This window comes from Physeter macrocephalus, chromosome 15 (assembly GCF_002837175.3).
Source record: "Physeter macrocephalus isolate SW-GA chromosome 15, ASM283717v5, whole genome shotgun sequence".
Lineage (NCBI taxonomy): Eukaryota > Metazoa > Chordata > Mammalia > Artiodactyla > Physeteridae > Physeter > Physeter macrocephalus.
Genome location: NC_041228.1, coordinates 8,047,689 through 8,065,056, shown reverse-complemented (window position 1 = coordinate 8,065,056; position 17,368 = coordinate 8,047,689). Strand labels below are relative to the sequence as shown.

Here is a 17,368-nt window from a genome sequence, read left to right as displayed (position 1 = left end):
CAAATTACAATGAATACACGATGATCCAAAACCTATGGGATGCAGCAAAAGCAATTCTAAGAGGGAAGTTTATAGCATTACAAGCCTACCTCAAGAAACAAGAAAAATCTCAAATAAACAATCTAACCTTACACCTAAAGGAGCTAGAGAAAGAAGAGCAAACAAAACCCAAAGTTAGCAGAAGGGAAGAAATCATAAAGATCAGAGCAGAAATAAATAGAAACAAAGAAAACAGTAGCAAAGATCAATAAAATTAAAAGCTGGTTCTTCGAGACGATAAACAAAATTGATAAACCATTAGCCAGACTCATCAGAAAAAGAGGGAGAAGACTCAATTCAGTAAAATCAGAATGATAAAGGAGAAGTTACAACAGACACCACGGAAATACAGAGCATCCTAAGAGACTACTACAGGCAACTCTGTGCCAATAAAATGGACAACCTGGAAGAAATGGACAAATTCTTAGAAAGGTATAACCTTCCAAGAGTGAACCAGGAAGAAATAGAAAATATGAACAGACCCATCACAAGTAATGAAATTGAAACTGTGATTAAAAATCTTCCAACATACAAAAGTCCAGGACCAGATGGCTTCACCGGCGAATTCTGTCAAACATGTAGAGAAGAGTTAACACCCATCCTTCTCAAACTGTTCCAAAAAAATGCAGAGGAAGGAGCACTCCCAAACTCACTCTATGAGGCTACCATCACCCTGATACCAAAAGCAGACAAAGATACTACAAAAAAAGAAAATTACCAGTATCACTGATGAATACAGATGCAAAAATCCTCAACAAAATACTAGCAAACAGAATCCAACAACACATTAAAGGGATCATACACCATGGTCAATGGGATTTATCCCAGGGATGCAAGGATTCTTCAATATATGCAAATCAATCAGTGTGATACACCATATTAACAAATTGAAGAATTAAAAACCATATGATCATCTCAATAGATGGAGAAAAAGCTTTTGACAAAATTCAACACCCATTTATGATAAAACTTCTCCAGAAAGTGGGCATAGAGGGAACCTACCTCAACCTAATAATGGCCATATACGACAGACCCACAGCAAACATCATTCTCAATAGTGGAAAACTGAAAGCATTTTCTCTAAGATCAGGAACAAGACAAGGATGTCCACTCTCACCACTATTATTCTACATAGTTTTGGAAGTCCTAGCCACGGCAATCAGAGAAGGAAAAGAAGTAAAAGCAATACAAATTGGAAAAGAAGAAGTAAAACTATCACTGTTTGCAGATGACATGATACTATACATAGAGAATCCTAAAGATGCCACCAGAAAACTACTAGAGCTAATCAGTGAATTTGGTAAAGTTGCAGGATACGAAATTAATGCACAGAAATCTTTTGCATTCCTATACACTAATGATGAAATATCTGAAAGAGAAATTAAGGAAACACTCCCACTGACCACTGCAACAAAAAGAATAAAATACCTAGGAATAAAGCTACCTATGGAGACAAAAGACCTGTATACAGAAAACTATAAGACACGGATGAAAGAAATTAAAGATGATACCAACAGATGGAGAGATATACCATGTTCTAGGATTGGAAGAATCAACATTGTGAAAATGACTATACTGCTCAAAGCAATCTACAGATTCTATGCAATCCCTATCAAATTACCAATGGCATTTTTTACAGAACCAGAACAAAAAAGTCTTAAAATTTGTATGGAGACACAGAAGATCCTGAATAGCCAAAGCAGTCTTGAGGGAAAAAAACGGAGCTGGAGGAATCAGACTCCCTGACTTCAGACTATACTACAAAGCTACAGTAATCAAGACAATATAGTACTGGCACAAAAACAGAAATATAGGTCAGTGGAACACGATAGAAAGCCCAGAGATAAACCCACGCACATATGGTCACCTTATCTTTGATAAAGGAGGCAAGAATATATAATGGAGAAAAGACAGTCTCTTCAATAGGTGTTGCTGGGAAAACTGGACAGCTACATGTAAAAGAATGAAATTAGAACACTCCCTAACACCATACACAAAAAATAAACTCAAAATGGATTAGAGACCTAAATGTTAAGACTGGACACTACAAAACTCTTAGAGGAAAACATGGGAAGAACACTCTTTGACATAAATCATAGCAAGATCTTTTTTGATCCACCTCCTAGAGTAATGGAAATAAAATCAAAAGTAAACAAATGGGACCTAATGAAACTTAAAAGCTTTTGCAAAGCAAAGGACACTACAACAAGATGAAAAGACAATCCTCAGAATGGGAGAAAATATTTGCAAACGAAGCAACTGACAAAGGATTAATCTCCAAAATGCACAAGTAGCTCATGCAGCTCAGTATCCAAAAAACAAAGAACCCAATCCAATAATGGGCAGACGACCTAAACAAACATTTCTCCAGAGAAGATATACAGATTGCCAACAAACACATGAAAGGTTGCTCAACATCATGAATCATTAGAGAAATGCAAATCAAAACTACAATGAGGTATCACCCCACACCAGTCAGAATGGACATCATCAAAAAATCTAGAAACAATAAATGCTGGAGAGGGTGTGGAGAAAAGGGAATCCTCTTGCACTGTTGGTGGGAATGTAAGTTGATACAGCCACTATGGAGAAGAGTATGGAGGTTCCTTATAAAACTAAAAACAGAATTACCGTATGACCCAGTAATCCCACTACTGGGCATATACCCAGGGAAAACCATAATTCAAAAAGACACATGCACCCCAGTGTTCATTGCAGCACTATTTACAATAGCCAGGTCATGGAAGCAACCGAAATGCCCATCGACAGACAAATGGATAAAGAAGATGTGGTACATATACACAGTGGAGTGTTATTCAGCCGTAAAAAGGAACGAAATTGGGTCATTTGTAGAGACGTGGATGGATCTAGAGACTGTCATACAAGGTGAAGGGGGGAGGCGAGGGGGGGAGGGGGGCGGGGGGGGGGGGGGGAGGGTGTGATGAATTGGGAGATTGGGATTGACGTGGATACACTGATATGTATAAAATGGATGACTAAGAAGAATAAATAAATAAGTCACTGAAGAAAACGTGTACAGTAATATGATTTCATGTATATAAAGATCAAAAAATTGTAAAACTAAACAGTATATTTTTTAGAGATTCAAGTGTATGTAGCAAAAGCATGCAGGAAAAGAAGAGAATGCTGAATAGAAATTTAGGATAGTGATCACCTGTGAGGTGGACGAAGGAAATTTATTAGTTCAAATTGGAAAGTGGCACAAAGGAAGCTTCAAAACTGACAGTGATATCCTCTTAAATTTCATGATGAGTACCTAAGTATTTTGTAGTATTTATGTGCTTTATGTCATCCCCATTTTTTTCCCCGTAGTCATCAAACACTTTTTAAAAAAAAACAGTTTTAAAAACTGTAAAGCCAACGAGGTAATTTCGGAGTTGGTAGTCACTTTTGGTAAATTCTTCAGATTTTAACTCTCTCTATAGGCCAAAAATAACATCTAATCTTTCCATAGGATATGAAGTTTCTACATTTTCTAACTCTGAAGCTACCAAAGTAAATGTAAAGATATGGGATTGAAAAACTTGAAACCACTTCCCAGAGAGTGTCTTGAACATCTCTGGACACTTCTGTGTCTGCACTGGTCCTCAGCCTTTCTCCTCCACCCCACGCCTTCACAGATAGCTGTATGGAATCCATACTAGAGAGAACGTAACGTTAGGAGGCTCTGGAGCTCTGTAAACGGAAACCATGAACCACAGCTTCCCTTGTTTAGCGACTACCCTCCCGTGATTATGTATCAGAATGCAGAAATGACAAGCTTCACACTGCAGACCAGGCTGCCAGATGAACTCCCAGCTGAGCAGAGGCTGAGGGGATTTGGCTGCCTTGGGTTCCAACAGACACCAAGACGTCAGGGCAGGAAGGGCCAAGCTTTTTAAGTCACCTTACGTTGCATCGGCAAACAGTTCTCTTCCAATGCTACAGCAGCAGATGCAGAATCCTGTGTACCAAAACACCTGTGAAAGTGGGGAAAAGATAACAGGGAGGGGCTGACAAAGAACAAAGTAAGAAGTGGACCATACCTGGTAGCAAAGTGAGGGGTAGTTATGAGAATGCAGGAAGTGGTAACTTGAAAGAAAGGAGAGTGATTAGGATTAATAAGTCTTAGAGAAAAAAGTGCAGAGAAAATTTGCACCTCAGAATTGTAACCCACCATTACCTATGGTAACCCTATTTATAAAGAGCCATTAAAAAAATAAACCTCTAAAAAATGTTTTAAAATCAGATCTATAAATGAAAATCTTAACTTTGAAAGTAGAGTCCTGGTAAATACTAAAGATGTACAGAAGCATTGCTCTTTGTACACAGCAGGTGTTGGGTCGAGTAATCACCAGCATCTTTGCAATTAGTTATTACATTTGAGGAGAATTTTTTCTGGGCTATTTACATTTATCTTGGAAATGACACTTTTCCCCAGATGATTTAATTAGAAGAGTGTTCTTTAAACTGGAAATAGGGGGTTTTAAGTAACTTTGAAATTTCAAAGACATCTTAATTTTAAAGAATTCACATGATTACTACGTGAGGTTCCTAATAGAATATGTATTTTAGTCTGCAATTACTGCCATTAAGGAGTTTAAAAAAATCTTTCTTTTCATCACTCAGTGTGATTTTGCATATCCTGCTGGTGCTTATTATGTACCAAACACTAAGCATTTTACATATACTAGTTCATTTAATCCCTGCATTAACCTTTTACGGTGGGGCCTGTTGTCCCCATTTTATAAACAGTTAACTAAAACAGAGAGATGAAGAGAGTTGTCCAAGCTCACATGGCTAGTAAGTGGAGAAAAGCAGATTGGAACCCAGGCAGTCTGGCTTCTGAGTCTTAATTTTAACTTTAACCATCATGCTGTGTTGTTAATCTTAACCTCCTGTGTCTTAAGGATTGTTTACTAGGCTGTGTATCCTTCCCTCCTTGTGTTTGTTGGCATACTAAGTCAGTAGTTATCTGTTTAAATGAAGTTACGGAAAGTAGTAATTGAGTTAAGTAGTTCTTTATAATTATCCCATTCAAGAGCGGGTTGACATGTTTCGATTACCAGAATTAGTTTACATAATATAAAACTAACATTGTGTTCAGTCTGTGTGTGTGAGAAATTGCCGTGTTGGATTCTATTTAAGAGTGACATCTTTGCCAGTCTTTAGCTTTGTTATTTTGAGCAAATCTCATCATCTCTTTGTCTTTCATGTATCTGTAAACATGAGAAAACTGAAGGCATACAGAGGTTTAAAAGAACTAGAATGCGAAATGCAAAGAGAATCCAAAGTATTGTATAGTAAAAACAAAGATTCCCTTCCAGGCACTTGTAAGCAACCGTATATGTTAAGAGTGGTAAAAAGCATGCATAAATATCTATTGGGAAAGGTATGATGTGTTTTGTGTGTGGTAAAAGCAGTACAGAATACATTCTATTGAGAGAAGCTTTATGTAGAAGATGACATTGCTCTAATCCTGAAACATAGCAGCAGACTTTTATTCATGATAGCCTGAGGGCGTGGGAGTGGGGAATACAGGAGGGGTGTAGAATGCTAAGAAATTTTGTTCAGTTGCTAATATAACGTAAAGAGATTAAATGTCAGCCGTGTTTTATTTTTAACACCAAATTGAGATTTTTACCATTTTTATACTCAGCCAGTACTGCTTTCACTTTTGCTGAGAGGGCATTATAGCATGTCATGGATAAAAGGGCAGCTTTTGAGAGCTGAGTGTGTGGGTTCAAAACCTGATTGCAACACTTAGAGCTTGGGTGACCTTTGGCAAGTTATTTAAATTCTGTAAACCTCAGTTTCCTCACTTGTAAAAGGGTAACGATAGTTTCTACTATGTAGATTTATTGTTAGGATGCCTTAAGATAATCGTGAAGTATCGATACTTAACCCAGTGCCTGGCTAACGTTTAATCAGTGCCCTTCACATTTCCATGCCTGTGCTTGAGTAACATGGTGCTGGCAGCTCTGCAGTTTCTGGGAGGCTATGAGAGAAGGCTCTGTAGGCTGACAGCACCAGCATCATCTGGGAGTGGCCCCACTGCTGAATGACGCAGGCGTGAGGCCCAGGAAGTGGTTTGAACAAGCTTTTCAGTGTGTACACGTACACGTTAAATGTTGAAATCCACTAGTGATGCTTCTTGTTGAAGAGTAAGGCTTCTGTAGTCAGGCTGTCTGGGCTCAAATGTTGGATTTGCCATTGATAGCTGTGTATTCTTGGGCAGCTTAACCTTTTCTGCCTCTGTTTTTTCATTTGTAAAACAGCACTAGCAGTTGTAGCTCCCTTATTGGATGGTTGTGAGGATTACGAGTTAGTACACATAAAGCACTTAGAGTCCAGTTTGGCACATAGAGAGCTCTTGGTAAATGTGAGCTCTGCTGTGATATTTACGATGACCACTATATTAGTTTCCCATTGCTGCTGTCACAACTACATAGCAGTGACTTAAAAGCACACATTGATTATCTTAAGGTTCTGAAGGTCAGAAGTCCAAAATGGGTCTCACTGGGCTAAAATCAGGGTGTCAGGACTGCACTCCTTTCTGGAGGCTCTAGGGGAGAATCCGTTTTCTTGCCTTTTCCAGATTCCAGAGGCTGCCAAGTGTCCTGGCCCTTGTCCCGTTCACATCTTCCAAGCCAGCAGTGGTGGCTCGAGTCTTTTCTTACTTTACATCACTCTGGCACTGACTCTTTTGCCCCCTCTTTTACTTTTAGGGACCCTCGTGTTGATATTAGGCCAACCCAGATAAGTCAGGATAATCTCTTATTTTAAGGTCAGCTGATTTCCAGCCTGATTCCATCAGCAACCTTAATTCCCCTTTGCCATGTAACCCAGCCTATTCACAAGTCTGGGGATTAGGCTGTGGACGTTTTAGGGGACCATTATTCTGCTTCCCACACTACCAGCTTCTGATGGATGATACTCAGTACACACCAACATTGGACTGCTCTTCTCTTGTAGACTTGCTTTTCCACTCTCTACCTTTCTTCAGCTTTTTCTACCTCTTATTTATTCCCTAATCTGCATCAGTTTACGTCCTTTGCCTCCTACTCAGTTGAGGAAATAGAAGCCATCAGATGAGCACTTGCTCATCTCTTTTCCACCACATCTACATACTTACCTGAATCTATCAGTCTTCTCCTTTGCCTCTGCTAAAATGAAGAGACTGTCTTTCTCTTCTTAAAATCCTGGCATTTCTCACTGCCTGCCTCCCCACCCCCGGATTTTTAGATTGATATGAACAATGTGTAGGATCTCCCATCTTCAAAAAGCCCTCCTCTGGATCCGCATTTCACCTCTGATTTCCCCACCTCCCATTTACACTTCAGCTCCATCTCCGAATGCCAGTTTCAACACCTAGTTGTTCAAGCAGAAACCTGGAAATCGCCCTTGAAGGTAGCATCTCAGCCTTCCATCTCCAGTCCACAGGTCACCGCATCTGCCTCTCAGATGCCCCCTCAGCTGCCTTCCTCCCAGCCCAGGCCGCGGCCTCCGAGCTCCGCCCCTCCGCTACTTGTGCTGCCTGGACTCCTTCCTCCGTTCCACAGCTGAAACATGGAACTGGCTGTGTGTCGCGCCTTGCTTCCCCTTGCAAACTTGGACTCTCTGTTGCTTTCAGGATAAAAAACAAAGAAAACTTTAACCTGATCTGGCTGGTGTCACTCTAGCCTCGTTGCTCATCTCCCTCACTCGGTGTGCTCCACAAGACCACGGTCTTGTAGTTTGTCAGATGTGCCAGGTATTCTGCTTCGTGGCCTCCCCATGTGCCTAGACTCATACCCTCTCCTGTCTTTGCTTCCCCACCCCACTCTGCTTATCCATCTTCATGACTCATGCTAAGCTGAGGAAGACAGAACTAATTTCTTTCAGGACCATTTAATTTAGTTCAGAGGTTTTCTGCTGAAGAATTTATTGATCGAATTAGCAGTATTATAATTGACATGCTAGACATCACGAGAACCTCTTGTTTAAAAACAAGGTTAATTTCCGTCTTGCACATCTTACTGCAGACATAGCTGTGATTATAATGAAGAGAAAATGTAGCTATAATCCTTTTTCACTTCTGGACTACTCAATAAGAGTTTGTGGGTACCAGTTAGAACATGGTGCTCCCTGCTATGTGTATACTGCCTGGGGTGTATTTCCCAGGTGTTCTTGCCAAACCTGGTTCATCAGATGCGTGATGATCTATCTGTTCATGGGTGAGAAGAGAACGTGGTGGCATGATTATTTATGTATTATAAAACATGACTTTCTCATTATTTTTATAGTGACTTCTTGATTACTTGACACTTTATTAATATTTCTCTATGTATCTTATGTTGCAGACTATTCAGACTATGAAGACAGTTCCCTAGAATTTTTGGAAAGGTGCTCTTCTCCACTAACTCGATCTTCTGGGAGTTCTCTGGCTCTACGAAGCATGTTTACGGAGAAAAATACAACATATCAGTACCCAAGGGCAATTTTGTCAGTTGATCTTAGTGGTGAAAGTATGTGTAACCATGTAATGCTTAAAACAAGTCTTAAGATTCTTAAATGTGGAACTGAAAATAAAACATACTTTAATGAGGCCTATCTGAGCAGGGCACACAATTTAAAAAGTTATTCCATGAACTAATATGAAAATCTCAACATTAGAAATTTAAGCTACTTTTTAATTTATATAAAGTAAAATTGGCATTTATACTTAACTGTAGGACAGGTAGTAAGGAAACAATTAGTGTCTACTATGTACTGGTCTTCTGCAGGTGTTTTTACATGTATTTTCATATTCTTCACTACCAGCTTATAAAGTAGATATTGTTACCCACACTACATAAACAAGCAGGGGCTTATAGGTTAAGTAACTTATGGGGCTAGTTAGCATTAGAATTAAAACTCAAACCAAGGTCTGTCTTAACTCCTAAGATAATGCTTTTTCTGCCAGATATTTATCATAGTCTTAAAAATGCTCTTTGAATTCCTGATCACAGATATGTCTGTAGCCAAAAGTCTGGAAATGTGGTCAGATCAGTGATTTGAACACATTCAGGTATTAAGCACGTAGACAGAAAGCCATGTTAGGTGGTGACATGAGCCCTGGAGTTGGAATCTCTCAGGTTTTCCTGTAAGTCCAGTCCTGACAGTGGAAGGTGTTGCGGACTCTTACCTGCCGGTGTTCTAAGCAATGGGAAGAGGAACTCTGCCAGCTGCAGATGTTGATGGCTTGAGGCCAGAGCTCTAGCACAGTAGGAACCAGAGTCAAGGAATGAAGAGTAAGGGATCGGGGTTCATCCGATGTAAAATCCCAGGGGATATTTATGGGGAGTGCTCTGTCTTTTCCTTAAGTTCCCTACATGGCAAATGCCAGGTCATATGTTTTCTGTGGCACTGTTACTGCCTATTCTCTTCCAGGCCTAACTCTCCTCCAGCTCACTATGGAGAAAAGCATATTCTTCCCTTTCCCCTAAAATAAGCACATAGCAGTTTTGAGATTTTTTTAATCTCAAATCTAAAAAAAAAAAAAAAATGGGGGGGGAGATTAGGAAAAAGTTCTATCCCCTTTTCTAACAAATACAAGTCCCCTTTTCCCTTTTGGGCCAGTGGTTCTTAACCTCAGGTGTACATTAGATTCATTGGTGTGATGCCAAAATGTATGATATCAGGTCCTTCAGCGGAGCACAAATCTGGGATTTCTCGGAGGGTGGGTCCTGGCAAGACAGCCCCAGTAGCTGGGGTTGAAAATCACATAACACCCATACTGTGAGCCATCAAGGTCTCAAAATTGCCTTTTTATACAGAGTGATGGAGAGTGGGAGATAATATCTGGATGACCGGTGTTGCTGGAACTAGAACACTTGAGAGAAGGCTGGGAAGAGTGTCATGAATGTGTACCCTCAGTCCCTCTGTCTTTCCCCTGCCCTTCATGTGTTCAAGCGTTGAGCTCTGAGAAGAAAAATGGAGAGGTTCTCAAATGTTACTGTGCATCGGAACCACCTGGAGAGCTTCTTAAAACACAGTTCTGGGTCTTACCCATGGTATTTCTGATTTCTGACAAGTTCCCAGGTGATGCTGATGTGGAAACCACACTTTGAGAATACTGTCTGGGGAAACAGCAATGTTAGTTCAAGGCGCAGCAGTTATAAGAGAACAGTGTTCTGTGGCCACTCAGTTGGAGCTGTTGTCCAGGTAGCCATTTCAGTGTGAGAAGGAACTTGTACGTGCTTTTCTTATTTAACTTTCCACCCAGTGGCCCATTTACTTAGCCTCCAGAATTCAGCCAAGCACTGCTTTGATGCTTGCGAGTTAGCCGAACTGGATTTTCTGGCCAATATTTTAAATTTGCCTCTAGCACCATAAAGCCTGGCTGTTTTGGCCATACAAGCCTATGTGGGATATACACTAATTCCTTTCAATGATAGTAGTTTTTAAATTAAATCCATTTCTAACCCTGTTATGATTGCCATTCATTGAATACCACAGACGTGCTGCAGCAGTGTTTGAAACTGTTCATCCATGTTCTGGTCTGCCATTTTGAAACGTGAACTTGTATTCGAGGAAGCCCAAGAGAAAGTACAAATTTTGGATTTAAGTTAGCAAGATTATGAATAAATGAAATTTATTCTTCAGGTTCTCAAAACTACCCATATTGTTAATATTAGAAAGATTTTATAATATCTAATTGATTTACTTCTGGTTCCTTGAATGTTTTTTTGTATTTCTGTACCATTGTCTCATTTCTACTGACCTTACTCTCTCCAAGATGTCCTAAGAGCCTAAAGAGAAGGAAACATTTATTTTTCTAGAAAACATTAACTTCTTATAAATCAGAAACAAAACATTCAAAAACACTGAGTCGGGGAAAAAATAAGCACGATTAGAAGCTGATAAGGAAAACACTAAGTCATATGAAATACTTAAAATATAAATTGCATGAATTATTTAGTTTGAATTCAGGCAACTTCCACCTGGTCTGATTAAGTCTGAAAAAATTTTCTCTATATAACGACTCCCTCCTTCCCTCTTCCAGAAACATTCTGGAGTGGCTATCATATGTATCAGGCTTCATCCTAAGCACTGACTACAGAGCATTCAACAACGCAATGGACTCTTGCTTGCTCTCATGGACTCTTGACATTCTAGAAAGGGGAGATGAATAAGCAGCAGGTGAAGGAATGGTTGAGAACGTGACTGCAGGTTAGGGTGGTGAGGTAGGGAGGAGCCAGCTCTGCTCTCTGTTCTGAGGAGCAGCCTCCATTTCAGGAGCCTGGGAGCAGCGGTGAGGTCTTGTGTCACGTGCCATGTGATGACTCAGTTTCCCCAACATTTCTCCACCCACACTCTGGCAAACCTGTAGTGTCCTTTCATCATTTCTTTCCCTTTGTCATGATTAAATATTTCCTTATATTTGCCTTGATTTTTTTTTTCCTCAATAGCCTGAGCTAAATGATAGTCTTTGACTCAACGCTGTTATAAGTACAACCTAAAGCCTAGGATTTAAATAGAGTTGTATATAGTGGTCATCAGTTTAACCTAACTTCTAGGGTATACTTATTTATTTTTTTAAAGATTTTTATCAAAATGAAATTTGAAACATTTGAAAATTCCTTAGGGAACTCATAGTCCCAGTTTAAGAAATGCTGAAATCATTAAGAGCACAGGTTGTAGAGTCAGGCAGTCCTGGTGTGCAGTCGGCTTTACCACTAGCTGGCTGCGTTACCGAGCAGGTCATGTCACATTTAAAGTGCTTCGGATGGTGCCTGGTTTATATTAAGTGCAGTGGTAGTTGATGATACTGATGCTGTTAAGAATCACAGTATTGCTGTTAGGACCCTAGGCAAGCTCCTTCACCTCTCTGAAGTGCTATGTAGCTGTATGGTGCAGATAATGAACCCTGTTCTTTTTACAAGCCATTGTTGTTGTGAGGATCAGAAGGGATAATGTTTGTGAAAGCACTGGAAAACTGCAAATTTTAATTGTAAATGTCAACCTTAGCCCTAACCTCTGTAAGCACCTGGACTAAGGGATACTTTCTGAGTTACTTGTAATGGTGTTAACATTAAGATGTAAAACAATCAATCATAGTTGCCTAAGCTTCAAAAATCATTTGTTTCTTTGTCTAGAGACAAATACTGTATTCCCATTCGTCTGCCCTCCCTTTCTAAATACTTAATAGCTTATAATCACTTCCCCTAGTGCCTTTCTTTCTAGAAGATGCCGTAAAAATGAAAAAAAATGCTGAGTATGCTTTTATGTCTGTTCTAGACTTATCGGATGTGGATTTCCTAGATGATTCTTCAACGGAGAGCTTGCTCCTAAGTGGGGATGAGTACAATCAGGACTTTGATTCAACCAATTTTGAGGAATCTCAGGATGAAGATGATGCGCTTAATGAGATTGTGCGATGCATTTGTGAAATGGACGAGGAGAACGGCTTCATGATTCAGGTGACCTGGCTTCCCTTCAGCACTGAACGAGTTAGTTCCGGTGCTCAGCACATTCGCTGGGGCATCTGTGTTCTCTTTTTCCTCACCGTCCTTTTGAAGATGGAGGCTTCTAGCTGAGCATCAGGTTTAAAGTACCAGTTGTAATGATTGGCAAATCTCTTCTTCAGATGAAGTAGACTGTTTTCTTATCTGAGGATCTCTCTCCGGGGTGTTTATTTTGAGGTCTTCTAGCTGAAATTCTTTTCAAGAGCCATTAAGGTGGCTAAGCGTCCACACTGAAGGGTAGACCATAGCAATTCTTTTCCTGCTGGTCTGGATCCTGTTGTTTAATAATTTATGTTACATAGTCAACCCTTCAAAGGGTAGAAAAGTTTCCACAATATTGAAGATTAAAGGAAAGCTTTGTTGCAGGGATTACCATTACAGATAACCTCTCCCCGTAGAAAAGGTGTCTTTAAGAAAAAAGGAAAGCATAACCCATATTTTGGGGTTACATTTGGAAGATTCGGAGATGTTAGTTACAGAAACGAAGAAAAAGTAATCATCTTTTTCCCCCTTTTCAGTGGATGTCTCAGTAAGGGAACTACAAATTTATAGGTTCACCACACAGGTAGTACTTTAAGAGGTTGTTACCTAACACACTTGCTACAAAGTCGCCTGTTTTTTTTTTTTTTAAATTTCTGCACTTCAATAAGCTATTTTTAAGAGTTCTAAGGATGTGTGAAATGGATGGGAGAAATAATCTTATGCCTTTTTTATGGTTAAACCAGTTTATCAAAGCACATTTTAATGGGTGCAGTGAGAGGAAGTGCTTGAAATAGCTGACTGTTTCAGAAGTGAAATTTCTCGTAAGTCATCACTTGCTTTTGTTACGTGGATTAAGAATTGAACTGGTGGCAGCTGCCGCAGCCGCTGCCACAGCAAGACTCAGCCAGCTAGTTGAAGAGAAGGGGGTCTGTCTTGATGTCTAGCGAGTAAAGCGCGGTTGTTTCCCGGCAGTGTGAAGAGTGCCTGTGCTGGCAGCACAGCGTGTGCATGGGGCTGCTGGAGGAGAGCATCCCGGAGCAGTACCTCTGCTACATCTGCCGGGACCCTCCAGGTAAGCTTCGGTCCCGGTGCTCATTGCAAGGTGTCTGGACGTCTTGTTACGTACAGGCTCCACTGTACGTCAGCTGTCTCGGACACCATGACTTCTGTGTCAGCTAGACTCCGCTTCCGTGGTAAAATTTAAAACTGGTTTTCACTGTTTGTTATAGTTTCATTTTCCATATTAATTATTCAGGCAAAAGCATTAGTATAAATTCCTCAGCATAATTAACTACCTTGCTGGAAGGAGAGGGTTGTGGCTTTTACCTGAAAAGAACTAGCTCCTTAATCTACTCCTGTGTATTGATGTCTAAGTAGGTTAACATGTGGCTGTTTGAACGGACTCAGAGTCTGAACTCATGCTCCTCCCGACATGGTTTTGAACGAGTGTCTGATAGTGCTGCAAATCAACCTAATGTTAGAGGAGGTGGGATGTCCAGTTATCACGCCCAACCCCTTTAGTTTACTGATGAGGCAGCTAGGGAACAGAATGTCGCATGCCTCGTGCACAGGATGGTGCTAGACTGGCCGCACCGAGAGGAAGCCCTGTGCCTTTGGGCTCCCTGTCCACTAGGTGCCTTCCTCCACGCAGAGGCTCTCCGAGCAGCAGTGTTCTGCATATCGTGTGCACTTCCATCTCCGAGGCAGAACCCATCTAGACATCTCAAATGAAAGGCTGCTGCCTTGTTCTGTCTATCAGAAATAATAATAATAATGGCATTAAGAAGCAGGAGAGTTATCCAAACCTACATGAAGGTAGGCATTTGTTCATTTATTCATCCAGCAGCATTTATCAGATGCCTTCTGTTTGCCAGAATCTGGGGTGAGAGGTAAGGTGATTGATTCTAACCACGCCTTCCTCTCTCTCACAGTATAGTAGGGGACACAGACGTAGAAGCAGCTAATTGTAATAGGATATAATTACTATCGGTGGTGAAGATATAGGATTATATTGGATTCTGTGAGCTCTTAGATGTGAGGGAGGGGTGGAGGGGTCCTTAGTCAGTTAACCAGAACTCTTTGTTTCTCCCAGTTCAAAACAAATTGTTAGTGAGAGAAACAGGTACCCCTGTCTAGCTTCTGTCGACCCCTTTTGGCCTTTTTAGAAGACAGATGACAGAGACATAAAAAATGGAAAGCAACACACTCAAGGTTCCTCTGCAGGTGTGACCTGCCACTGACCACATCCTTCATGGAGGGAGTTTGTCCTGCTTACGGGGCAGGAAATCTGAAGGTGGGAGGAGCTCTCACAGTGCCAACTCCTCGAAGCACTGTCTGACTCGTCTTTTGAATTTGTTCGTAGTCCTAGAGCTCGCCTTGTTCACTGAGTGATGTTGATCGGGTAGCAGTTGAAGGGAAGTCTGAATAAGTGGAATCCTTTGTCACTTTAATGTCAACTTTATCTACAGGTCAGAGATGGAGCGCAAAATATCGTTATGATAAGGACTGGTTGAATAATGGGAGAATGTGCGGGTTATCATTTTTAAAAGAAAACTACTCTCATCTCAATGCCAAAAAGATAGTTTCCACACACCACCTGCTTGCTGATGTCTGTGGTGTTACGGAAGTCCTGCATGGGTTACAGCTGAAGATCGGAATCCTAAAGTAAGTGAAGGGCGGCGAAGGGAGGGGCATACTTTAGTGTGAATTTTAATTTAAACTAAATCGGTTGGCTTTTTGCAGGTTCAGATTAGCAGCTTGGAAGACAGAATAGATATTTGAACAAATTTTAACTTTAAAAAAAGGGAAAGGTTAGTAACTTTTTTGGATGAATAGCTACTTCATGCCTGTTGTCCTGGAATAGAGAAGCGTGGGTGAATAACAACGGCGTCTAGTATTTCAGCAAATGTTAGTCCCGTCACACTGTTTTGTGGGCTCACCTTGTGCACAAAAGTACAGTTGCTGTGGTGAACCCTTTGCTGTGTGTCCTCCTTCAGGAATGCTGTCACAATGATATAGATGCAAAAGTATATTTTTAAATTACCTTAAAATTGGCTTTGAAGGGAGCCAACAGGTCATGTAATCCATTTGTCTCCTGTGCACCAAATATGTTTTAGTCATCCCAGGCAATTTCTCCTTAAAAACAAAACAAAAACAGAAAAACACTGAGCCTCCATAAGTAACATATCAGAATGTTCTTGAAGTCCTTGTTTTTAGTTCTTCCTGATACCTCCCTAGAATTTCTCTTTAAAAGTATACATATTTTATATAAAACAGGGTGATTCACTGGTTCTTCACAAGATTTTCTTTATTTTGACTCACTTGCCTGGGCCGGAAACGTGCCCCTTCCCTTCCTTCCATCTCCGTCCCGCCCCTCCCACAGTGGCGAGGCCCGCTGAGTACTCTGTCCCTGTGGTTCCTTACTGTCCCCGTCTCTCTCCTCACCAAGACTGAGCAGGCTGTTCTTCTCACGTGAACGGTTGCCATACCTTGTAAATGCCCGGTGGCTCCAGTCTTGTGTTCTTTCAGTTCATCCTTCATACTGTTGCCAGTGTGATCTAGTAAAAGATAAAGAGGAGTTTGTCTCTTTGGAGCTTCATATACCATCGTGTCTTCCTGGTGCCCAATGAGAAGAGTGCAGGCTCGATCAGCATGCACTCTGAATCCTTCCACGATGCGTATTCTCTCTGTCATTTTGTTGTCATGTCTTCCTTCTTCTAATTTTTCCCCCAAATGTTCCAGCTATACCAAACCATAATTGCTGAATGAAGCATGCTTTTTCATAGCTCCAGGCCTTTACTCACAGCCAGAATAACCTTCTACCGTTAGTCCTTCTAGCAAATGCTTTTTCATGATTACCTTCCCAACTAGAGCTGATCGCATCCTTGGCAGACTCCACGCGTACTGGTTTCAGGCACTTTGGTGCACCTTGTTTATGTCTGCCTCCCCTTACTAAGCCATGGCTTCCTTGAAGATAGGGCTTGTGTCTTATTCATCATTTTATTCCTGGAGGTTAGTGGAGGGATAAGTACTCAGTATTGTTGAGTGGAATTTGCTTCGGTTGTATGTAATAAACCTGAATATGGATTTCTTTATTCAAAGGCCATGCAAATGCTAAAACTCAAAGGAGAAGCTAAATTATTAAGCTAAGCTTTTTTTTTAAAGCCTGGTTGTCCTTGACATCAATACGAATTTCTGTACATTCATAATTTCACTAAGGATTTCAACTGGACACATTTTGCCTCATGCGTATAGGCTCTCTTTATGTTAATATTTCTAATAATAATAGTTATTATCACTGGCTACTATTTATTGGAAGTCTACTACAAAACCTGAAATTGGTGGTTTCATGTGCTATTTCATTTAATCCTTACAATAAAGTTCTTACTTTGTTTGATAGATGGGTAGTCAAAGATAGAGGTTCTGTAACTTGTCCAAACTCCTCCTCTGAGGCACAGCAGGGTTCAACACATTGGACTATTGAATTACAAATCTAGCTTCCCTTCTACTGTGCCTTTTACTGTTGAAGAATTTTTATATTTTCTGGCTATTAAACTATTAGGGGTTCAAAAGATAAAATTTATAATTTCAGAAACAAGGCTTATTATTAGGAAGAAAACTAATTTGTCTCCTGGTGTTTATCTAATTTGGAAATTATCAGTTCACAAACATTATTGAGTCTTCGGAAAGGTTTATGCCTCCAGAATATCCTCCTTTTACTTACTACAGAATATGATGAATGGATTCCTCTTTTGCTTACTACAGAATTTTAATTACTACAGAATTAACTGTGCGATATCATGCTCACATGTTTAGTGAGGATGGGGGTAAAGGGATATTATCATGGCTGTTAGTGAGCA

The 17,368-nt window shown here is 40.4% G+C and overlaps 1 protein-coding gene across 10 annotated transcripts in view; it reads left to right on the top strand.

The window, feature by feature from the left end:
• Window positions 1-17,368, top strand: part of PHF20L1 (PHD finger protein 20 like 1) — a 77,282-nt gene that overhangs the window by 54,058 nt on the left and 5,856 nt on the right. For 9 of the 10 annotated variants that reach the window (XM_055091247.1, XM_055091249.1, XM_055091245.1 and 6 more), the window contains 4 exons: window positions 8,382-8,546; window positions 12,301-12,482; window positions 13,482-13,581; window positions 14,978-15,173. In XM_055091247.1, coding sequence (XP_054947222.1) covers window positions 8,382-8,546; window positions 12,301-12,482; window positions 13,482-13,581; window positions 14,978-15,173 — 643 coding nt within the window. The remainder of the gene's footprint in view (window positions 1-8,381; window positions 8,547-12,300; window positions 12,483-13,481; window positions 13,582-14,977; window positions 15,174-17,368) is intronic. The other variant, XM_055091252.1, reaches the window with a different exon arrangement.